Genomic DNA, 24,590 nt, shown 5'->3' on the forward strand with positions numbered 1-24,590 from the left:
CTAGGATTTAATAGATTGGAATACATTTCATAAATAAAGAATTGCTGGAACTGGGTAACTGATTTGATATAAATGCCAAAGGAGAAGGAGTAAAAGGAAAATGACAGAGTTTGAGCTACAGTAACAGGAACAGTATTAGTTAATATTAACCAAATAACAAATAAGAACATTTAAGAGAGGAGGCCAGGCGAGGTGGCTCACGCCCTTAATCCCAGCACTTTAGGAGGCCGAAGTGGGTGGATCACCAGGTCAGGAGTTCAAGACCAGCCTGACCAAGATGGTGAAACCCCGTCTCTACTAAAAATACAAAAATTAGCCAGGCGTGGTGGCAGGTGCCTGTAATCCCAGTTACCTGGGACACTGAGGCAGAGAATTGCTTGAACCCAGTAGGCGGAGGTTGCAGTAAGCCGAGATCGCACCACTGCACTCCAGCCTGGGCAACAGAGCGAGACTCTGTCTCAAAAAAAAAAAAAAAAAAAAATTTGAGAGAGGAAAAGACTCTCAGGGAAATTGGATGAGTTTGTGAAGTCCCAGATGTCCCGACACACTGAATTGGGAATATCACAGGCATTTAGATACAGGACCTGGAGAGAGAGATTGGGCCCAGAGATTTTGATCCACTAGAGGGCGCTTAGAACAGAATCTTAAAGTGGCATGGGGGAAGAAAAAAAAGCAGGAGTGCTACAGCAAAGACACTATCAGATGACAGATGTAGGAGTGGTCATGTCAAGAAGCCAGAGGAGATGATTTTGAAGGATGTAGGAGGTAATCAACAGTACCACGTGCTATGGAAAGATTGGGAATAATTCCATCATGAATTTAAATCACTCAAGGAAAGAGTGTGGCAATCCTATCACCCTCTTTTAATCTCCAAAGGGCTTATAATTTTATTAACTTTAAACACAGTAAACTATGGAGCAGAACATATATGTGTGTTCCATTTCTAATATTTATAAGGTGCTCTTTGTAAATTACTGATTTATAGACCAACAGAAGAATTCTTAATAGTTCTAGAACCAAGAAGATTAACATCTTATCATGTTCATTCCATATTTTAAAATTCGTTGTCTGTATTCTGCTCTTGGAGTAGCTGAAACAGAAAAAGAGACAGCAGAGCACCTAGATCTGGCTGGTGCTTCTTCTCGGCCAAAAGATTCACAGAGGAACAGTCCCTTCCAGATACCACCTCCATCTCCAGATTCCAAAAAGAAATCCAGAGGTATCATGAAACTCTTTGGAAAGTAAGTAAAGCAGTGAACAAGTAGAGTGGGCCCTGTCTTACATGTTGCTTAAAGTGGCTGGAAATGGGTATGGACTTGTAAGGCCTTTGTATTCCTCTTATGGAAGGAAGTTTGGATTATGATGTGGGATTTATTAACTCATTGGGTCTTAGTTAAAGTTTAAATTTAAATGTCTATGTTAATGACACAAAGAGGATTAGTTCCAGTAGCTGCACTAGTTAAAAATTCTCTGATTAACAAGCCTAAGGCCTCCTCAGGTCTAATACTGGCCATGTGTGTTATGTCTTCTTCAGACTTAGGAGAAGTCAATCAACTACGTTCAACCCAGATGACATGTCTGAGCCTGAATTCAAAAGAGGAGGGACAAGGGCAACCGCGGGACCCCGACTGGGTTGGTCTCGAGACTTGGGACAGTCTAACAAGTAAGAAGAGCCAACTGATAGACTTTTGCATCTCTACCAAGCATCATAGCCTCATGGGTCCTGCAGTGTTAGTACTGTCATTGGGTTAAACAAAGGCATTGCTTAATGCTGTGCCTAGTGAAAGGGGACATCATCTTTAGAGCAGTGCAATTTGTCAGTGGTTGATGAACATACAGAAGGTGAGGGCTGTGTGAACTAGGGGAGAGGCCAGAGCTAAAGTGTCAGCAGCATCTGTGTTAGAGTGGCTCTCAGACTTAAATTTTACATAGATGGTAATTATAAGTACTCTAAAGCATAGCTTTGGAAAGATGGGATATTTACATGAGAGTATGTTCTAGATCAGACCACTTGGATTTGCTTTCTAGCCTTACCACTTTCTACCAGCTGGGTGACCTTGAGCAACAGCTTCCAGGCCCTGTGTCTCAGTTTTCTCATCATCAGAATTAGTGCCTACTCCAAAAGCTGATCGTGAAGATTAAATAAGTTAATATGTGTTAAATATTTGGCAGATAGTAACTACTCAAGAAACATTAGTATATAACAGAATCTATGAAAGTATGAAAGTACTTAAAGACAAAAATTCTATCAGAATCCGTATATTTATCAGGACTATATAATATTTTATTCATTAAGATTCTAAGAACTGCTCCGACACTCTTACCAAAGTTGAGGGCTGGCTTAGAACTACTACATTGACTCACTGTGCATAAAAGGGTGGGGTTGGCAAACATAAAGTACAAGGCATTGATACCAAATATTTTAACAACCAAATATTTTAACAGTATAATAGACTAGAAACCTTTTAAATACAGCCCCTCCCATACAGGTGGAACACTGGACATAGGTTACATCAAGGAGGAAACCCTCTTTGGCCTTCTTCAAATACCAAACAGTTTCATTTGCCATATGTTGTCTTTGAACACAGCAGAGCTCCTTGTGCTATTTTAAAAAAGCACATTCATCTTCCCCTCCGCACCCTGTCCCCACCCCGGAACAAGAACACTATTTGTGTATCTAAGTAAAAGAAAGCAGGAATTTTGCTTTGATTGTTTCCTACACTTAGTGACAACATATTGCCCTCCTCTCATTGGTTACCATATGGAAATAAACCATAATTCTGCTAAAGTTAGTTCAAATTAGACTTAAGTTTCTTTCACTCCAACTGAGTTTCCTGTTTGGGAATCCAGTCTTCAAACAACATTGGTTGAAACTGATACAGTGACTTATGTTTTTCCAATTTAGTCTTTTTCTGTAGAACTTGTTCTTGCTCTGTCACATTAAATCTTTTGTGGTTTCGTTTGAAATGAGACAGTGGTCTTAGAAGATAACTTTCAACTCCAGTACCAGTTGTTCCTCCAATGTATACTAAAAATGAAGCTTTTTGTGGTCAAATGTGTATCACCAGGGAATGTCCATGTCTATTGAATGTATAGTTGTTTAAAACTCATGATAAGCCACAGGATTGGCTTTGGATTATTTTTCATGCAATTACTCATTTTCCTGTAGTGACTTGGATATGCCATTTGCCAAGTGGACCAAGGAGCAGGTTTGCAATTGGCTGATGGAACAGGGCTTGGGCTCCTACCTGAATTCTGGCAAGCACTGGATTGCATCTGGCCAAACGCTTTTGCAGGCTTCTCAACAAGATCTAGAGAAGGTGACTGCTTCTCTATTTTGTTCCCACAATGGATACTGAGAAGAAGACAATGTGAATGTAGGGTTGTTTTATAGTCCAGAAAGGGCCATGAGTGAAGCCAGTAAATACTCTCTAAATAAAAATTTGGGTTTTCAATTGCTTCATGCTTTTTTTTTCTGATGGTCTTGGGAGGACCTGGTCTTGATGATTCCTTATGGAACACTTAAGCCATTGGGCATTTTAATGAAGAATAATTACATAAGCATAATTAAGTTCATATTTCTCAAAATCATTATATGGCTTTATCATTGGCCTATTTTCTCAGTGTAATATATGCAATGCACTTTGCAAAAGGAAAAAAAAAGCACCCTACAATTTATGTCTAATTATTTAACATTTCTTCCCAATTATTTAATATTTTGCACAAAATAAGAGTCAAATTCTTTTTATGCATGCTACAGTTCCTAGCTTACAAAGAAAAGGAGTCACTAGGGAATGCCTAACACACCCCTAAGCTAATTGTGGTGGTCTTGGCTTTTCAGGGACCTTCGTTCTACAGCACTTTACTAGCGCAAGTTAGGATTGTAATTTAGTATTGAATTGGGTCTTTAGTGCTAGCTCCATTTTGGAGAAATTTGCATCCTTTGCCAGTGGCACCCAGCCTATATAGATAGAATTATAAAGTCAATGTTTAATGTTTATTGTGTCAGGAACTTGGAATCAAGCATTCACTTCATCGAAAGAAACTCCAGCTGGCACTCCAAGCCCTGGGATCTGAAGAAGAAACCAATCACGGGAAGCTGGATTTCAACTGGGTCACTAGTAAGAAGTTTTTATTCTAACAAAATGAAAGAATTATATACATAGCTGCTTTTTCTTTTTAATCACAAGAACAGGTGTTTTGTGGCATGGTAGCAACACTGGCCTCTCTCTTTTAGGATGGTTGGATGACATTGGCCTCCCTCAATATAAGACCCAGTTTGATGAAGGACGGGTTGATGGTCGAATGCTACATTACATGACTGTTGTAAGTGACTCACTCCTGGGGTTTGGGGGAGGAAATCTTTTTTCTCGAAAAACACAGAAATTGAGTAAGCCAAACACAGTGTAGTGATTACACCAGAGTTTGAAGCTGTTGCTTGAGCTTGAGGAGAGTGGCGGGCATATTTCCTGTGAAGTTGAAGTTGTAGCATTTGGTGATTGTGACTGAATAGCCTTGGGATAATTTGAAACCCCAATTTAAGCTAAGTGAAGCCTAATTTAAACTAAGCTCTCCAGAAAGTTGATTTTATATGTAATACATTCAACAATGTAAACACTGAAGTGTATACTTTGAATGGGTACATTTTATGGTATGCAAATTATATCTCATAAAGATATATATATATATATTTTTATTTCTTTTGAGATGGAGTCTTGCACTGTCACCCAGGCTGGAGTGCAATGGCACGATCTCAGCTCACTGCAAGCTCCACCTCCCAGGTTCAAGCCATCCTCCTGCCTCAGCCTCTTGAGTAGCTGGGACTACAGGCCTATGCCACCATACCCAGCTAATTTTTTTGTATTTTTAGTAGAGACGGAGTTTCGCCATGTTGGCCAGCTGGTCTCAAACTTCTGACCTCAAGCGACCTGCCTGCCTCGGCCTCCCAAAGTGCTGGGATTATAGGCATGAGCCACCACGCCCAGCCTAAAGATATTTTTTAAATAGAATATAGAGTTTTTAAGCCCAAGCTGTTTCTAAGTTATGGGTTTCTACGTGCAGTGACCATTTGGAAGAGCCCACCCTTTTGACCTGACATCTTCCAGGACTTGTCTTCTCCCTACCTTTCCACTCTGGACAACTGTTACCTGAAACCCTATCACCCGTGTCACTTCAGCCCGGTTCTGCTACAGCAGGAGTTAACTGGGGTTAAAGGAGGCAGGAGGAAGGCTAGACTTCCACTCTGGTTCCTTCATTATTGTACACTTCTGGCCTTCCAGCCAGTGTGTAGGACTATTCACTGCTTGACAGCAGTGGGAAAGATGGATTCCAGGAGAACCTTGTTTTAGGTTCCATACCACTATTAATATTCTACTTAAAATCCTCTTATTTTATTTTATTTTTTTTATTTATTTTTAATTTTTTTTATTTTTGAGACGGAGTCTCGCTCTGTCGCCCAGGCTGGAGTGTGGTGGCACGATCTCGGCTCACTGCAAGCTCCCCTTCCTTCCTGGGTTCATGCCATTCTCTTGCCTCAGCCTCCTGAGTAGCTGGGACTACAGGCGCTCGCCACCAATGCCCAGCTAATTTTTTGTGTTTTTAATAGAGACGGGGTTTCACCGTGTTAGCCAGGATGGTCTCCATCTCCTGACCTGGTAATCCACCCGCCTCAGCCTCCCAAAGTGCTGGGATTACAGGTGTGAGCCACCGCGCCCGGCCATGTTCTACTTAAAATTCTTTTATTCATTTATTTATTTCGGAGACAGAGTCTCACTCTGTCACCCGCGCTGGAGTGCAGTGGCGCAACCTCCACCTCCCGGGTTTAAGTGATTCTCCTGCCTCAGCCTCCCGAGTAGCTGGGATTACTGGTGTGCACCACTGCGCCCAGCTAATTTTTGTATTTTTGGTGGAGACGGAGTTTCGCCATGTTGTCCAGGCTGGTCTGGAACTTATGACCTCAGGAGATCCACCTGCCTCAGCCTCCCAAAGTGCTGGGATTGCAGGTGTGAGCCACTGTGCCCAGCCTAAAATTATTTTATTTAAACAGCTTTTTGTGAAGTAGGCTTTAGACCCAACTACCCTAAGTATAATCTTTTTCAAATAAGTGGAAAGTTTTAAACAGCCAACTTAAGTAGGCATTTCTCAATATCAAAAAAGTTGGAGTTCAGTTCATGGATTTTTCTTCTCTATCATTGAACCCAAGCCCCTTACCTTGATGGGCACATCATGTAAACCTGCATGAAATAATACTAATATTTGTAGTATGTTGCACGTTTACTATGTGTCAAACATCCTTTTAAGCATTTTGCTCATATTAATACCGGATTCTCAACAACCCTTTTAGTTAATATTACTAATTTTATTATAGTGTGTAATATATATTAAAAAGGTTTTTAAACTTTTTATTTTAAAATAATTTTAGATTTACGGAGGAGTTGCCAAAGATAGAATTCTGTATACCTTTCACTCAGCTTCCTCTAATGTTAACATCTTACATAATCATGATTACATTTCTCAAAACTAAGAAATTAATGTAGATGTTAATACAGTCAACTAAACTGAAGACTTTATTCACATTTCACCAGTTTGTCCAGTAAGATCCTTCTTCTGTTCCAGGATCTAATCTGGGGCACCACATTAAAACACACATTTTGTGACTTAGGACTTCTGGGGTCAAATTTTCCAGGGTCATTTACTCTTTTATAGCCATTTCATATATGCTGCTTGTGATTTTAAGCTTGAATTTGTTCACATATATACTATATAATTATATAATACTATATATACATAGTATTATACACACATATGTAATACTATAGATACACAGAGTATGTGTGTATATATACATACATGTGTGTATATATACGTACACATATGTGTATATGTATGTGTGTATATATGTGTATGTGTATCTACATATACACATACACATATACTCTGTGTATCTATAGTATTATAATACTATTATTATCCCTACTTTTTTACATGTATAAAGGAAGGAATCCAGATATTGGGTAACTTGGTAACCAACTTTCCACAGTTAGCAGTAGAAAGTCGGAGAGAGTTTGAACTCAGGCTGTTTCAAGATCCCTGCTTTTAATAGCTCATAATTATGACTAGAACACATTCAGTAAATATTTGCCTCCCTATCTAGGTGTGAGTATGTTCACCCTGAGAATGTGAACAAATTCAAGCTTAAAATCACAAGAAACATCTGTGAAATGGCTATAAAAGAGTAAATGACCCTGGAAAATTTGACCCTAGAAGTCCTAAGTCACAAAATATGTATTTTAATGTGGATTAGATCCTGGAACGGAAAAAGGACTTTACTGGACAAACTGGTGAAATGTGAATAAAGTCTGCAGTTTAGTCGATGTTATTATCATCCACATTAATTTCTTAGTGTTGACGAATGTAATCATGATTATGTAAGATGTTAACATTAGAGGAAGCTGAGTGAAATGTATATAGAATTCTGTTCTATCTTTGGCAACTCCTCCACAAATTTAAAATTATTTTAAAATTAAAAGTTTTTAAAAATCCAGAATTAAGAAGAAAATCACCCATAAAGTCTGTTTTGATATAAAACTGTCTCTGTTTAAAATCCTTCAAAGTATAAAGAATTTCAAAAACAATTAACATTTTAATCACACTGTAAACATTGTGCTTTCAGATATTTTTGAAGCTGATAGACTAGTTAGATGAAAATAGCTCACACTGAAATGTTTGCAATGGGTGTCTCAATTCTAGATTAAAATAAGCACTTTTTCTAACATATGTTAAGATGCTACTTTTAAGGAATTACTCCAGAAAAACTTCAGGAAATAATTTTTGCCCAGTTAGTAGCCGCAAGGATATAAACTGATTAATATTTTTATTAAATATTTCTGTAGTAGATTGCATGTTTTTCTTTCTTTCATGAGAAATGTTTTATCAGAAAGGTGTGTCTAAAATGGATGTTTTCCTTGTTTATTTTCTGGGTGTGTTCAGAAGTAGACTGGTGCTTATCTTAACACTGCCCCTAATATCACCTTCTTCTGAAATAATTTGTTTTGGTGTGTTTGGTATATTTGAAAATATTTCCAAGAGCTACAGACTGGTGAAGATTCTTCCTTGAAGGGAGGGAGGGTTGACTGGTTATAGATAGATGGATGGATGGATAGATAGATAGATAGATAGATAGATAGATAGATAGATAGATAGAGAGAGAGATCTAACTTATAACTTTTTATTCTCTCTTAACTCTGACCAAAACCTTTGCAGTGATTGATATAGTTTTGCCAAAATTGTTCACAGTGTCTGCTAGATAAACCATAATCATCTAGAGCTATTCAATAGCAGACAAGTCTTTACTAAAAAATAATCTAGAACTGGAGAATTATTAAGGTCAGGGAGTAGTATAACAAGAGCACTGTTCTGATTTTCCCCAAAACTATGACATGCTTTAGTTCAGAAAACCAAGCCTTGGCTAGGAACGGTGGCTCAGGCCTGTAATCCCAGCTCTTTGGGAGGCTGAGGCCGGGGGACTCCTTGAGCTTATGAGTTTGAGATAGCCTGGTCAATATAGTGAGACCCTGTCTCTCCAAGAAAAAAAAAAAAAAAAAAGAGAAAGCCAAGCCTTGATCATGTCCGCCAATAAGCATCATTTGCTCTTCGCTGTCTGCTGAAAGGAAAGAGAGAGGGCAGTTTAGCCAATGCCTAAGTGCTTTATCCACAGATAAAGTTCTCAAAACTAAAGAGGAAAGAAGTAAATTCCCTGTTTGTAGTATGTGCAGATCAAGTCAAATCAGATCACCTCTTGTAGTGACCCAGCAAGTGCTTGTCAAACTGTGGTTTTCAGAGCCCTGGGATTCTACAGTCCTATCTCAGAGCATCAGGAAGAGAGAGAAACAGGTGGAAGGCAGCTTCATTGGCAAAAAATACTAATTTGGGGTTTTGGGGAAGATTTTGTTCCAAATGGGAAGGTAGGTTCTGACAAGCCCTTGGGGCATATTGGTTTGAGGGGCTCTTCTCCGTTTACTCCAGTTTTCTGAGATTCCCAAGAATGTCCCCCTGCTACAGGCCAGCACAGTGAACTCCCCCTTTTGTTCTTTTTCGCAGGATGATTTACTGTCTTTGAAGGTTGTGAGTGTGCTACACCACCTCAGTATCAAAAGGGCCATCCAGGTCCTGAGGATCAATAACTTTGAACCAAACTGTCTACGGAGGCGGCCATCTGATGAGGTAGCATTTTAAGATTGAGGTTTATAAGCATGCACTTCCCAGGCATGGGACTGTCCATATGTCAAAACTAAGAGCCATTTTTCTTGGAGCTTGCAGGAAAAGCCTTAAAATTCAGCCTCATTTACTTTTTAGGCTTTTTCTGTATTCCTTCCTTTTCTCTCCATGATGGTTCCACTTGTATAACTAAAGCTAAGGGTTCATTTTCAGTTATGCTTCTTCCTTTTCTTGGGTGTATTTTTTTCCTGATTCCCTAATCCACAGAGATAAATATCACTCTAAAGACTTCCTTTTCTGGCCAAATATAATGGCTCATGCCTATAATCCCAGCACTTTGGGAGGCCAAGTCAGATGGATCACTTGAGCCCAGTAGATCAAGACCAGCCTGGGCAATATAGGTAGACCCTGTCTCTACAATAATAGTAATAAAAAATTAGCCAGGCATGGTGGGTGCACGCTGGTGGTCCCAGCTACTCAGGAGGCTGAGGTTGGAGGATCTGCCTGAGCCTGGGAGATGGAGGCTGCAGTGAGCCCTGATTACACCACTACAACTCCAGCCTGGGTAAGAGAGTTAGACCCTGTCTTAAAAAAAAAAAAAACAAAAAAACAACTTTCTTTTCTAAACCAATGCTTTATTAGTATGTAAGAAAACTTGAAACACAAACTATGACAGAAATTCTTTAAAAGAGAATTTTTCCTTTTATGCATTTAGTGGGATGTTGAGTAACTGTACTCCATGGAGCAGACTTTTTAGACAGAAAATGCAATTTAATACTTAGGATCTTGGTTGTGTGTTCCCATAGAATACCATCGCCCCATCAGAAGTTCAGAAGTGGACTAACCATCGAGTGATGGAGTGGCTGCGCTCCGTGGACTTGGCAGAATATGCCCCCAATCTCAGAGGCAGCGGTGTCCATGGTGGGCTCATGGTAAAGCTCTGATTTAATTTCAAATTGACTTACTTTGTTTCCTTTAGTCTAGTGAGTAGGATAGTATCAATTTTTGCTTATCATAATCCTAAAGTCATCTGACGCAACCCTCCTGCCCTATTTCTAGTAAATCTTTACTTTCAGAGTATTTGTATTGATATCTTATAACTCTGGATCGAATTTAAAGCCGGTTCTCTTTTATTGTCCTCTTTCATGTCAAATAACATGTAGCTTCTTCCTCTCATATGATCATGTTTGAAAACCGCTGCAAGGATGCAGATTGTATTTCTGCACATTGATATTGCATAAGGAGTTGGCTGCCACAGACAGCAGCACCCCAGAGAGGTAGAGGACTGATATTGGGATGCCAGAATCCTGGATTTCAGGACCAGCTCTATCACTCACTAGCTTGGGCAAAATGGAGAAAAGATATGTAAATTAAAGATCAAAATCCATATGGTGTCTACCTCACCAGGCTGTTGAGAGGATCATTGGAGATAACCTAAGAGAAAGAGCTTTGCAAATTATAAAGCACAATACAAACATGTATGATTTGTGGTGACTTTTGACAAGCTTATTTTTTTTTTAACAGGTTCTAGAGCCTCGTTTTAATGTAGAAACAATGGCTCAGTTATTGAACATCCCACCCAATAAGACTTTGCTGCGAAGACATTTGGCCACTCATTTCAACCTTCTGATTGGGGCTGAGGCACAGCACCAGAAGCGAGATGCCATGGAGCTGCCAGATTATGTACTTCTAACAGCTACTGCCAAAGTGAAGGTTGGTTCAGGCTCATACAGTTTAATAATTGCTTGGCGCAAAGGCAACATTTTGTCTGTTACCTAGTTATTCTGTTTTCTGGGGTTTGCTAAGTTTTGTGGATGGGTTCCTTACCAGCAGATGCAGGAATCCTCAGCGCTTAGTTGTCTTGGGAGAAAGATGTTGGCCAAGAGACAGTTCACAGATAGCAGAGAGCTTTATTGAAGGGAAATAGGGAGCAAAGAGCTTATTGTAAGAAAAAAAAAAAAAAAAATACAGGGGCTGATCCTGCAGGGAAAACAACAGGGTCGCAGTAGCAATGTTTATGTAAAGGGACAGTACACTCCAAAAACCGAGGCACAGCGGGCGGCTGAAAGAGAAAGAGGCCAGGAGTTCTGCGTTGGGTTTTTATGATGTCTAGTTTTTTCTTCAAGCTCTCGCCTCTGTGTTAAGTCCCTGCCTTTTTTATCTCGTTTTCTTGCTCCTGCCTTAAGTCCTTGCCTTTTCCCTGCCTAGTTCCCATCCTAGGCTTGTGGGACCCTCCCTTACTATAGTTGGTGCGCATGCGTGGGCTGGATGTTGGCTGCAATTCTACCTAAAGGCTGCATTGCTCATTCCCGCTGCCCCCAGGAAGGTTGTATAACAGTCAAATCTATACGTACTGTGCCGCATTTCTCTTAGGCATTCTCCTTTGCCCTCTTGCCCTCTTTATCAGCATGCAGCTAGCTAAATTCTGGCAGGTGAACTGCAGAGTGAGTGATTACTGGGCATCTTAAGGGGTGTTCCTTTCTCCATAGGTATTTCTCCTCCTCTCTGCTCATATGGAGCATGCATGTTTTGGGTGGTTTCTGGGGTGTGAGATTTTCTGGACCTCTCTTTTCTCAGGGGCTTCCCCTCATGTCTAGCTATCTGCCTACTCTAACAAGTTGAAGAAGCAGTTGACCCTTGAAGAACATGAGTTTGAATTGCACAGGTCCACTCCTACTCAGATTTTTTTTTTTTTTCAAGCAAATGTGGAGGGATGCAAAACCCACATCTAGGGAGGCCCGACTTTTTAGGTACACGGGTACACTGGACTTGAGTATGTATGGATTTTGGTATACATGGGGGTCTTGGAACTAATGCTCTGTGTATACTGAGGGACAACTGAGTATATATCTTTTAAAAGTATAATAATTAAGAGAATGCACCCGGATAGCTCAGTCAGTAGAGCATCAGACTTTTAATCCGAGGGTCCAAGGTTCATATCCCTTTTTGAGTGCTCCCTCTTAGGTGGGCATGGTGGCTCATGCCTGTAATCCCAGTGCTTTGGGAAGCCAAGGCAGGAGGATCATGTGAGTCCAGTAGTTCAAGGCTGCAGTGAGCTATGATTGAGCTATGAGCATGCCACTGCACTCCAGCATGGGCAACAGAGCAAGATTCTGTCTCTAAAAAAATGATAATGAACACATAATACTGGCTTCCGCAATCCATGTATTGGCAGTGCAGAGAGTCCATAACTTGGGTCCAAATATTGATTGCAGTTGTTCTGTTTTTATAAATCAAGTATAGAATAGAGATTTCTCTCGTACAGATTTAGCTTCTCTGGCTTATGATTGACCAGCCTTGTAAATAGGAAAAGATACTTTAAAAATGATTGAAGGTAGGCCAGAAGAGAATGGATATTTCCTAGTTTACCTGGATTTATGGGACATACCAAATTCAGATTACTTTTTCTTCTTTAAAATTAATCCTAGATTAACTCTTCTGAATATGTTATCTCAACCAACTTGTTGGGTTATGAGGTCCTCCAGAAATTTGCGCCAAAGTTCTTTTTAATTTTTTTTTTACCCCCTCTATCTGCCTGAGTATCCAATGACCAAGGTGGAGTTTCTCTTCTAAGTATCACTGAAGTTTCCTCTCCAGAAAATTCTTTTAGCAGTCACCAGTCCTGTTATGGAAGCAAAATAGGCATACAAGATAATTATAGCCTCACCCAAAGAAAAAATATAGTGAGGTCTATTCTATTTTGCTAATCTTCGATTGAAAAACCTTGCAAAATTGGATTCAGCCATGAGAAATCTCATTGCATTAAGTCCTGTCTAATCAAAACTATGAAGCCAGATGCAGTGGCTTGTGCCTGTCGTTCCAGCTACTCTGGAGGCTGAGGCAGGAGGATCCCTTAAGCCCAGGAATTTGAGGCCAGCCTGGGCAACATAGCAAGATTCTGTCTCTAAAAATAATAGTAGTGATGTAATCAAATTATTCTTGCCATATTTTGTTTATCACAGTGACTATTCAGCTAGTTGGCGTGAATAAGAAGAATAAGATTAATTTTCTGAGATTCATTACAAGGGTCATTTATCATTGCATCATTTATATGTCTGGGATGCCCTTTCATTTTTATCCAAATTTAAACATCCAGTTAATTTTCTCTCTACCATGGGGTAAATAATTAAATTACACATGTAGGAGGGAGGGGGCAATGCAAAAATAATTACATGTTATCAGTCCTTGATTGTACGAATTTTATCAAATCCTTTGGATGTTTTTGTTTGCTTTTCTTTTAAAGCCAAAGAAGCTTGCCTTTAGCAATTTTGGGAATTTGAGAAAGAAGAAACAGGAAGATGGGGAAGAATATGTTTGTCCAATGGAATTGGGACAGGTATCAGGAAGTGCATCTAAGAAAGGATTTAAACCTGGTTTGGATATGCGCCTGTATGAGGAAGATGATTTGGACCGATTAGAGCAGGTAAATCCATTATATACCTTTTTTCAAGTGCTTCCATCATTCAGACACTAAATGGGAGCTTTGTATACTGTGTCTGATCGAGGACATCTTCTTCCAATAACTAAAAATACAGGTAATAATAAAATAGTAGTGAACACACAGAGATCGCTTATATGTTCCAGGCACCATCCTAAGCACTTAATGTATACTATGTTTGTGGTAACCTTAAGACATGGAGAGCATTGTTATTCTCATTTTGGAGATAAGGAAACTGAGGCACAGAGAGCTAAGTAACTTGCCCAAGGTCCCCAACCTGTCTCTTTGGCTCCAAAGCTTATGATATTTACCTATATTATGCCATCTCTGTATTAAAACATGTTAGGAATGGACAGGTTATTCTACCTAGCCTTTTCAGATTAAAGTCATGGGACTGCATATTTCCCTTCTAATCAACAATGCTTTGGTACTGTTAGCAAAGGCATTAGACTAGCTGTGTCAGTAAAGTGTCTCTTCTAATTTTTCACTTCCGATTGCAGTGGTGAAAGGAGATTATCACCAGAAGTGTTCTGTTGCTCCTACCCCATTCAGTGCTATTTGCATTATTTCCTCTTAGACTTTTGTTCCTCTCGTTGCACTTTCCCTGAAATTATGAAAACACATATGTCATGTTATGGTTTGTTCTTTGCAGATGGAAGATTCAGAAGGGACAGTGAGACAGATAGGTGCATTCTCCGAAGGCATCAACAATCTGACAGTGAGTTTGTGAAATGAATTGAAAATGTTATTCTATAAATGTCTTTTAACAACCCCAGAGGACCACATGTCTCTTGGAGAATGTGTAGTTCTGAGCTCTTGGCTCTCAGTGTGACTCCCTGTCTCCTTGTTTTCCAGCACATGTTAAAAGAAGATGACATGTTTAAAGATTTTGCTGCCCGTTCCCCCAGTGCCAGCATTACAGATGAAGACTCAAACGTTTGACCGTAGCACCTGGAGGAACATTAGGAATGCTTAGTCTTTTTTCTACTTTCTTTTCCAAACACTCACAGTATATACAACAGGCAGCGGATTGTCTATTGTTTGTTGTTCCAATTTCTGCTGTTGAGAAGTTTAAACAGGAAGCAGGAGTAATGTGCCGATTCCGAAGTGGCCACAAAAAATAAGACACTGGTGAATGAGAGTATAATTGTTTTTCTTCTATTTAATGTAAAAATCTGTGATATATTATATTTAAAGTGTTGCATTTAAGATGAGTATTTTACCAGAGTGTTTCCATTCACATCCGCAGTATGGAGGATTTGGGGAACAGCAATCAGGATGGGAATGATTTTGTCACATCAGTGTTCACTGGAGCCACCTAAGTAGGACATTATATGATTTCAGAATCAATATGTGGAACTCCTTTAAGCATTCAGTGTGCCCACTAAATGCCAGCCACACCTCCACTTGCCTCTTACTGTCTTATTTTTATATATTTTTCTAAATATATGTATATATACAGTACATAGAAAATAGAACATTTATTTTGTGACCTAAGGACGATGGTGAAAAGATCACGTTTTCTAAACAATCTGGTGATCAGAACGTTCATATACCAGCTGGTTTCTGAAGAAGTCAGAATGATCTTTCTCCATACTGACTTTTAACAATGTTGATCATTGAGGCTAAATTAATATATATGATATTCCTTTTTGATGACACCACAAAAATGTTGAACAGTTTAAAAATTTCAACCTTAATCTTGGATCCCTTTACCTCATATGGAAGAACTTGAGGGACATTAGTATACTTTTTTTTTTTTTAAGATGGAGTCTCACTCTGTCACCCAGGTTGGAGTGCTGTGGTATGATCTCGGCTCACTGCAACCTCCGCCTCCTGGGTTCAAGCCATTCTTTTGCTTCAGCCTCCCAAGTAGGTGGGACTACAGGCACATGCCACCATGCCTGGCTAATTTTTGTATTTTTAGTAGACACGGTGTTTCACCATATTGGCCAGGCTGGTCTGGAACTCCTGACCTCGTGATCCGCCCGCCTCAGCCTCCCAAAGTACTGGGATTACAGGCATGAGCCACCATGCCTGGCCATGCTGGAGTGACTCTGTCACCCATGCTGGAGTGCAGTGACGTGATCATAGCTCACTGCAGCCTTGAATTCCTAGGCTCCAGTGATCCTCTCACCTCAGCCTCCCCAATAGCTAGGATTACAGGTGTGTGGCCTCCCACCCCACCCCACCCTTCACACCTCGATGATTTTTCAAAAATTTTTTGTAGAAACAGGATCTCACCATGTTGCCCAGCCTGGCCTCAAACTCCTGTCCTCAAGTCATCCTCCCGCCTCAGCCTTTCAAAGTGCTGGGATTACAGGTGTGAGCCACTGTGCCTGGCTTGAATACACTAACTTGAATACATTCAGAATCACCTCCTCTCCCCAAAATGTGTAGAAATAGTTTTTGAGGAAACCAAAAGCAAAGCAGAAACCTTTACAGTATTGTTTCTTTTCTCTTTGTTAACTATGTCATTGCATCAAAATACTAATAGTCTGCCTAAACATGTTCATTGTACATTTCTCAGGCTATCAATGAATGGAGCTTTTTAAAAAGTTGAATATTTGTCTGAACATTTTATTTCAAAGTTTAAAAAAACAGAGGCTGCAAAATGCATTTTATAATGGCTATTTTGTGATGATAAGATGTAGTTCATGTTTTTCTGTAGCACTGGGCCCAAATATTCTTTGCAAAGAAAATCACTGCAGCAAAAATTGTTACTGTGTTTATTATGTTTGTAGAAATATTAGAAAAATATTCTATCTTTTATTCAGTGCTACATAATTACCCATGGTAGCCAACCCTACAAAAGACAGGTTTTCACAAATTGAGGTGGAGGTGGGCAGTTCAGTATCTGCCATTGGACTTGATTATAAACTGAATTTGAATATCAGTGGTGTTATCTTTTAAGTTGTCAGCAGGTTACCAAGGTATTCATTAAAGAAATTGTAATATCAAATTACTGTTTATTCCTAATAATTGATTTGATGCTAATAATAATTTTCTTTAAACTCTACCATTCATTATGTGGTAACTGTATTGGACTTACTTTATTTGGATTTTATTTTAATGTGACTAGATGTCACTACTTGAAAAAATCAATTTGTTCTTAGAACCTGGTTGAAAATACCAGGAGACTGTTACAGATGTCAAATTTTTTTTTTTTTTTTGAGACGGAGTCTCGCTTTGTCGCCCAGGCTGGAGTGCAGTGGCGCGATCTTGGCTCACTGCAAGCTCTGACTCCTGGGTTCACGCCATTCTGCCACCTCAGCTTCCCAAGTAGCTGGGACTACAGGTGTCTGCCACCATGCCTGGCTAATTTTGTTTTCGTATTTTTAGTAGAGACGGGGTTTCACCGTGTTAGCCAGGAAGGTCTCAATCTCCTGACATCGTGATCCGCCCACCTCAGTCTCCCAAAGTGCTGGGATTACAGGCGTGAGCCACTGTGCCCGGCCCAAGTATTTTTTATTCAGGACAGCATAACCTAACTGATAATATGTAATAAGGTTAAATTTTTTTATGATGTGTTTTATTTACAAAATATCATACACTGCTGGTGTTACCATATGAAAGGAAATAAAGTCAATTGATATTGCTTCATTTTTATTGCCCTTATTTCATTTGCCGTTGTTCATAGTAACAGGCTTTGTTTCTGATATAGAAAATAACACAATCTCTTTATAAACTGCCATAAATTTGTTTGAATGGAGTTTATAACATGTATCAACAGATAGGAATTTGAGGCCTTTGAGAAGATTTTGTAGGAAAAGCAGCAACTGAGCTGGGGAATGAAGAATATGGCAGAAGTAAAAGAAACAAACAAAAAAGAAAATAGGAAAAGCAAATGGAAATGACTCACCTACAGACTGGAAGAAGTTAGTTGTAGAACGAGGTGTATGGATATTTAAAAAACTAACATAGGGCTGGGTGCAGTGGCTCATGCCTATAATCCCAGCACCTTGAGAGGCCAACACAGGAGGATTGCTTGAGCCTAGGAGATCGAGACCAGCCTGGGCAACATGGTAAACCCCACCTCTACAAAAAATACACAAAAATTAGCCAGGTGTGGTGGTATACACTTGTAGCCCCAGCTACTCAAGAGGCTGAGGTGAGAAGATTACCTGAGCCCAGGGAGGTTGAAGCTGCAGTGAGCCATGATTGCGCCACTGCACTCCAGCCTGGGTAGCAGAGTGAGACCCTGTCTCAAAGAACGACAAAAAAAGAACTAATGTGCCATTTTTACTTTTACTAAAACTTGGAAAGAGGAAACATATGTTGGAAGAGATTACCAAAGGTTAAAAGTAGAGTGAATATAACCTAGATGGAACAGACGTTTTGTGTGAAATTTAGTATCTTTAATAAGACAGCAGGAACTGAATGAATACAACACACCCAACTGACAAACAGAGAGAACATGTTTATTTAGCTGTATGTATATACGCTTAACTACACCCAAGGAAGCTGTAGAGTTAGAAAAACATGAACCATTAACAGATGTGACCTCCTTGCAGAACTTTTACTTTGAAAAAGAACTACTCCTGAACCAGATTCACATGTGTGATATTTGGATGCAGAGAAAATGGGGCAGAAAGCATCGCAACAGTTGGTTCTGAAGGACAGCAAAGAGGTGCCCATCGTCTGGGAGGTGGTCAGTGAAGCTATAGTCCATGCAGCTCAGAAACTGAAGGAGTACCTTGGATTTGAATATCCTCTGAGTCAACTCTGCCCAGCTGCAAATACTCTGAATGAGATCTTCTTAATCCATTTCATCACTTTCTGCCAGAAAAAGGGAGTTGATGAGTTGCTGACCACCACCAAGATGACCAAGCACCAAGCCTTCCTGTTTGGCGCAGACTGGATTTGGACCTTTTGGGGATCCGACAAGCAAATAAAGCTTCAGCTGGCAGTACAGACTCTGCAGATGTCTTCACCTCCTCCTATGGAATCTAAACCTTATGACCTTTCCAATCCAGAACCAAGGGTAGAGGAGTCTTCCTGGAAGAAAAGTAGATTTGATAAGCTGGAAGAATTCTGTAACTTAATAGGAGAGGATTGCCTGGGTCTGTTTATCATCTTTGGTATGCCAGGAAAGCCTAAAGACATCAGGGGAGTTGTCCTGGACAGTGTCAAAAATCAGATGGTGAGGAGCCATCTGCCAGGAGGGAAGGCTGTGGCTCAGTTTGTCCTGGAGACTGAAAATTGTGTCTTCATCAAAGAGCTGCTCAGAAACTGTCTGAGTAAGAAAGACGGGCTGAGAGAGGTGGGCAAGGTTTATATTAGCATTCTCTGATTTGGATGTGTATTATGTGACTGGCGTGTAAGAGGAAAAGAAAAAAAGATTCTAATAAGCAAGCTCATCTATTTGCATCATTCCAGCATGGGATTTTTTTTTTTATTTGTTTTCCCATTGATTGAAAATGATTACTGGGATCAAAGTATATTAATGTCACAATTACAGAGGGAGAGAGAAAAAAAGAAAACTCTGGCTCTGCCTATGATTTAAAAACAGTTCAGGAAAAGTTATAATTTAGTTTAATATTTCATTCACTTATTCAATAATAAAAATGGGAAGAGAGATAATAAAGTCACATTTAAAGTTTGATTTGCAAAAAAAAAGTGTCTTTGTTTGAAATAATAAGTCTAGCACTCAAAAGTATAAAATGTGTTTTTGCATCTGTTGGTGGGAAATGGGTAGGGTAAAGTAGTGGGTAGGGCTACAGAGCAGGTTTAATTACATTTGTAACATCAGTTTCAAGCCATGCACAGTGGCTTACGCTTGTAGTCTTAGCTACTCAGGAGGCTGAGGGGGGAGGATCACTTGAGCCCAGGAGTTTAAGGCTCTGGGGAGCTGTGATTGCACCACCGCACTCCAACCTGGGCAATGAGTGAATCCTCATCTTTAAAAAAAAAAAAAATAGTTTTGGTTCAGGACTCCTGAGCAAAACTCACATTGTTCTTTTCCTCTTAACACTTACCTTATTCTGCCTTCTCCCTAGCTGCTGTCCACACTGAGAGGACTTTGATGGGATTTGAGATTCACTTTAGTGTTAGCTCTGCCTATGATTTAAAAACAGTGACCTATAAAACTATTCCTTTTAATAATACTTGTTTAGCCTTTGCAGTAAGGAAAATGTATTCACATATAATAACCATTTTTGCTTAAAAGCCACTGTGGAATTATAACAGTACAAAGAGGAATCACCATTATTTATTGTACTTGTAAGTCAAGTCAGATGCTTTACATATATTAGCGTGATTTTCATGTGTCCTCCATGACTCTAAGAGGTTTCTATTTGCCAAATCAAAGAGGCTAGATAACGCATAACTCTATTAAGTGGCTCGTAACAAAAATGTAAAGTCTGCCCAGTTACAAAGCCCATATTTTACCGTCATGTAAAGAAAATTCCCTGTAAGCCTATAAATTATGTTAAGTAAAAATCAATTAAAAAAAAGAAGAAGAAGAAAAGAAAATTAGTTAGCCAGGCAGGGTAGCTGTGATTCCAACACTTTGGGAGTCTGAGGCAGGAGGATTGCTTGAGCCCAGGAATACAAGACCAGCCTAGGCAACATGGTGAAACCCCATCTCTACAAAAAATACAAAAAGTAATGGTGATGTGTGCCTGTAGTCCCAGCTACTTCGGAGGCTTGGGTCCAAGAGATCAAGGCTGCAGTGAGTCGTGATAGCGCCACTGCACTCCAGCCTAGGCAACAGAGCAAAACTCCATCTCAAATACATAAAAAGAAAATTCTCTCATTTTAAACTACTGGCATTGCTGAGACCACAAAGATGTTCACCTACAAAGATGCTAGCTGGTTGCTGTTGCTCATTTTTCCTCCATTTCCTGGCCTTAATCTGTGGCTACTTTTCCTGTTCTTGAACAACCTGTTTACTGATATACAGCCATTAGAAACATGAGCTGAAGCCTTTCAACTGCATCCAACCTCTTAAAACCATTTCTGTTTCTGACAGTCTTCTTATGGCCTTGGCCCCTTCTGGGTTTTGGAATTTAGGGCATGTTCCTGTGAGGCTAAATTAAGACATATGAGCGCAATGTGGTGTCCTATAGGTATTCCAAAGTAAGAAATACATTTGTTGCTGTGATCTGTATAACTGAAGCACGTTGCAGTGCACTCTGATAGTTTGTCCGACATCAGTTTGTAAAATGCTGACTGCAAGCCACCAAACTGATATCATGACCATCAATAGGTCACAATGCAGACTTGTAAAAACTTTGTCACGGTAGGAGTGAGAGCTTTCGAGTTTAGTTGAGGACAAACCTGCTTAAAATCCCAGCTCTTTTGTTTATGCTTATCCAACCAAACCTCTGTGCTGGTTATTCTCAGTTCAACCTCCACATCTCCTCCCCACCCTGTCTGCCTTCTTCTGGGTTCTGACCGCATCACTCTGGCTTCCATCCCGTGGAGGGCACGAGATCAGAAAGGGGACAGGTCTGGAATGTATTAGCCCAACTCTCCCTGCCTCACTATGACGCTTTGTTCCAGACAGCTCCTGTCCAGCTGGCCCTTCTCTGAGACTCCAGCTCCCTCCCCGTCACCTCTCAGGCCATTGTCCCTTCCAGTTTGCTTCATCATTCTTGGTTAGTTCCTTGCACCCTGCCCCCACCGTGTAAATGTCCTTTTCCCTCAGGTGAACTTGAGGGTGTCATTCGATTTCTTCTGGAGCCCTAATGCCTCCTGATTTTCCCATCTAAAAACGAGATGACAATACCTACCTCGTAGAACTGCTATTCGTTACAAAATTAAGAATAATCGGCCAGGACTGGTGGCTCACGCCTGTCATCCCAACACTCTGGGAGGCCGAGGTAGGTGGATCACAAGGTCAGGATTTTAAGACCAACCTGACCAACATGATGAAACCCCGTCTCCACTAAAAATATAAAAATTACCTGGGCATGGTGGCACGTGCCTGTAGTCCCAGCTACTCGGGAGGCTGAGGCAGGAGAATTGCTTGAACCTGGGAAGTGAAGGTTGGAGTGAGCTGAGATGGCACCACTGCACTCCAGCCTGGGTGACAAAGAGTCTCCGTCTCAAAAAAACATAAAAAATAATTTTAAAAAAATGCTTAGTACAATAATCCAAATCCACTCTTTGATTCTTTATCCAGCTCAGTAAACAGGATCCACAGCGAATATAAAGGTGCATCGTTAACTTCAATCTAGATTTAGGTTTAAGAGCATGCTCCTGTTTTCTTTCCATTGAGCCTGGTGTTCTTCAAGTTAAAATAAGCCTTGCAACATTGGGGAACGTCAACCCCCAATCCCTTCTCTTCAAATTTATCTCCCAAAGAAGTCCTGGGGGAAAGCGAGGAAGGGAGCATTCCTAATCCCCATGATGCCTGCAGCTTCAGGAAAGAAGAAAACGATGTATATTCTCTTCGGCCTCAAGAAATGGCTTTGTTTTCCCTCCTATCAATGTTTATTCACCCCCATAGCCCTCTCCTTGAGGAACCTGGAATAGGAAGAACATAACTGCGGCCTTGTAGTTGCCCTTCATTAGAAATTGGCATGAAAAAGTGTTTAATAAAATGGAGTACTGATATACAAAATTACTTGTCAATTAAAAATGATTTTTTTTTTAAAGTAAGTATTGGCAGAGACGTCTGTTTCCTCTTTTTGGTAGTGAGGTCTCCAATAGCATAGAGGCAAGCTCAGCTTTTGCAATTTGGGTTAATATATTGCACAAAAAAAAAAAAAGTATAAATGGAAGATAGATTCATTCAAACATAATTGCTGAGTGCCTATTATATGTAGGACTTGTTCTGTGCCCTGCCAATCCAGCAGTACAAAGAACAAAGTTTCTAGTCTCAGGGAGTTTCTATCTTAATGGTGGAAGACAGACAAACACGTGCAGATGTTTAAATGCATATTTTCAAAACATCTCATGCCTGTAGTAATCCCAGCACTCTGGAAGGCTGAGACTGGCAGATCACTTGAGTTCAGGAATTTGGAACCAGCCTGAGCAACGTGATGAAACCCTGTCTCTACTAAAAATACAAAAATCAGCCTGGCATGGGAGTGTGTGCCTGTACTTGAGAGGCTGAGCTGGGAAGATCGCTTGAGCCCAGGAGGAGGAGGTTACAGTGAGCCCAGGTCCAGCCACTGCACTCCAGCCCGGGCAACAGAATGAGACCCTGTCTCAAATAATAATAATAATCAATTTTAAATAACATCAGGAGTAATGTAAAGAAAAAGCATGATCAGGGAATAAAGAGTGTTAGGAGGTGCTATTTTATATTGGGTGGTGAAGGAAGGCCTCAGTGAGGAGGGGGCAATTAGCTAGAGATCTGAAGGAAGACACTGAGCATCAGAGCAGACATTTGGGAAAGAGTGTTCTAGGCACAAAGAACTGCAAATACAGAGGACCTGGAATGGGAGTGGATGTGAATGTGGATAGCAAAGGAAGCTGACGTGGACAGAGCAGAGTGAGCTGGAGGCGAGAGGTGGGAGATGAGTTTGCAGAAGTAGCCAGCAAACTGATCAAGCTCTTCAAACTTGTAAGCTGAAGTAAGGACTCAACTATTCTGAGTGATAGGGGAGAGAAATGTCTTGACTGACCTGTACCTTAAAAGCCTCACTTGAAGCCAGGCATGGTCGCTCACACCTGTAATCCCAGCACTTTGGGAGCCCAAGGTGGGTGAATCACTTGAGGCCAGGAATTCGAGACCAGCCTGGCCAACATGGTGAAACCCCGTCTCTACTAAAAACACAAAAACTAGTCTAGCGTGGTGGCACATGCTTGTAATTTCAGCTACTCTGGAGACTGAGGCAGGAGAATCAATTGAATCCAGGAGGCAGAGGCTACAGTGAGCCGACATCGTGCCGCTGCACTCCAGCCTGGGTGACAGAGCAAGACTCTGTCTCAAATAAACAAACAAATAAACCCTCACTTGATTACTGGGGGGATACCTGATGGTAGAAGAAAAAGAGGAGAAGCAGAACCCAGGTAAGCAGCTAGGAAGCCACAATCATCCAGATAAGAGAAAAAGATGGCCTGGACCACACTGATACAGGAGGAGGTGTGAAGAGGTCAGATTTAGAATATAGTTGAAGGTAAAGTGTACAGCATTTGCTGATGATTGGATGTGGGGTTTGAAACATGTAACAATTAGTTGCTGTATTTCCAAATGTCTTGAATAATAAGAATATATGCAAGGACACAAATATATTTGTCTTTGACTTTCCTTTATCCCAAGAAATCAAAAGATGGAGAAAAGCATTTTAGAGAAACAGTGCCAGGGTACATGATTGACAGACGGGCACTGCATGACTGGGTGCCTCACTGAGGAAAAAGTAACTAAACATGGGCAAAGGAGATCCCAGAGGCAATAATGTCATTATACGTATTCTTTATGCACACTTGTCAGAAGGAGCACAAGACACAGCACCCGGATGCTTCTGTCCTCTTCTCAGAGTGGTCTAAAAAGTGCCAGAGAGGTAGAGGACCGTGTCTGCTAAAGAGGAGAATTTGAAGACGTGGCAAACTCGGGCAAAAGACCCATTATGAAAGAGAAATGAAAACCTATATCCCTCCAGAAAGGGAGGCAAAAAAAAAAAAAAAAAAAAAAAAAGCCCAAGAGGCCTCCTTTGGCTTTTTTCTTGTGTTCTGAGTATTGCCCCCGAATCAAAGGACTATATCCCGGCCTATCCACTGGTGATGTTGCAAAGCAACTGGGAGAGAGGGGGAATGACACCGTTACAGATGACAAGCAGCCTTATGAAAAGTGAAGGAAAAATATGAAAAGGATATTGCAGCAGACTGAGTTAAAGGAAAGCCTCATGCAGCAACAAAGGGAATTGCCAAGGCTGGGAAAAAAAAAAAAAAAAAAAAGAAGAGGAGGATGAGGAAGAAGAGGAAGAAGAAAATGATGATAAACAAGTTGGTTGTAGCCGTTTTTTTCTTGTCCATAAAGTAT

The 24,590-nt window shown here is 40.4% G+C and overlaps 2 protein-coding genes across 15 annotated transcripts in view; both read left to right on the forward strand.

The window, feature by feature from the left end:
• Positions 1-17,257, forward strand: part of LOC103218783 (liprin-beta-1) — a 177,807-nt gene extending 160,550 nt beyond the window's left edge. For all 14 annotated transcript variants that reach the window (XM_007968002.3, XM_007968001.3, XM_007968005.3 and 11 more), the window contains 11 exons: positions 1,091-1,241; positions 1,535-1,663; positions 3,170-3,320; positions 4,010-4,121; positions 4,238-4,326; positions 9,100-9,222; positions 10,023-10,148; positions 10,741-10,929; positions 13,460-13,639; positions 14,307-14,372; positions 14,510-17,257. In XM_007968002.3, the coding sequence (XP_007966193.2) occupies positions 1,091-1,241; positions 1,535-1,663; positions 3,170-3,320; positions 4,010-4,121; positions 4,238-4,326; positions 9,100-9,222; positions 10,023-10,148; positions 10,741-10,929; positions 13,460-13,639; positions 14,307-14,372; positions 14,510-14,596 (1,403 nt within the window). In that variant the 3' untranslated portion in view covers positions 14,597-17,257. The remainder of the gene's footprint in view (positions 1-1,090; positions 1,242-1,534; positions 1,664-3,169; positions 3,321-4,009; positions 4,122-4,237; positions 4,327-9,099; positions 9,223-10,022; positions 10,149-10,740; positions 10,930-13,459; positions 13,640-14,306; positions 14,373-14,509) is intronic.
• A 115-nt stretch (positions 17,258-17,372) lies between these two features.
• REP15 (RAB15 effector protein) lies at positions 17,373-19,259 on the forward strand. The gene has a single exon (XM_007968035.3). The coding sequence runs from the start codon at positions 18,237-18,239 to the stop codon at positions 18,945-18,947; it is 711 nt and encodes a 236-aa protein (XP_007966226.2). The 5' UTR covers positions 17,373-18,236; the 3' UTR covers positions 18,948-19,259.
• The last annotated feature ends 5,331 nt before the right edge of the window (positions 19,260-24,590 follow it).

Source organism: Chlorocebus sabaeus, chromosome 11 (genome assembly GCF_047675955.1).
Source record: "Chlorocebus sabaeus isolate Y175 chromosome 11, mChlSab1.0.hap1, whole genome shotgun sequence".
NCBI lineage: Eukaryota > Metazoa > Chordata > Mammalia > Primates > Cercopithecidae > Chlorocebus > Chlorocebus sabaeus.

Excerpts from the sequence above, each read along its gene's own strand:
- REP15 (XM_007968035.3), top strand. The coding sequence starts at position 18,237 with ATGGGGCAGAAAGCATCGCAACAGTTGGTTCTGAAGGACAGCAAAGAG.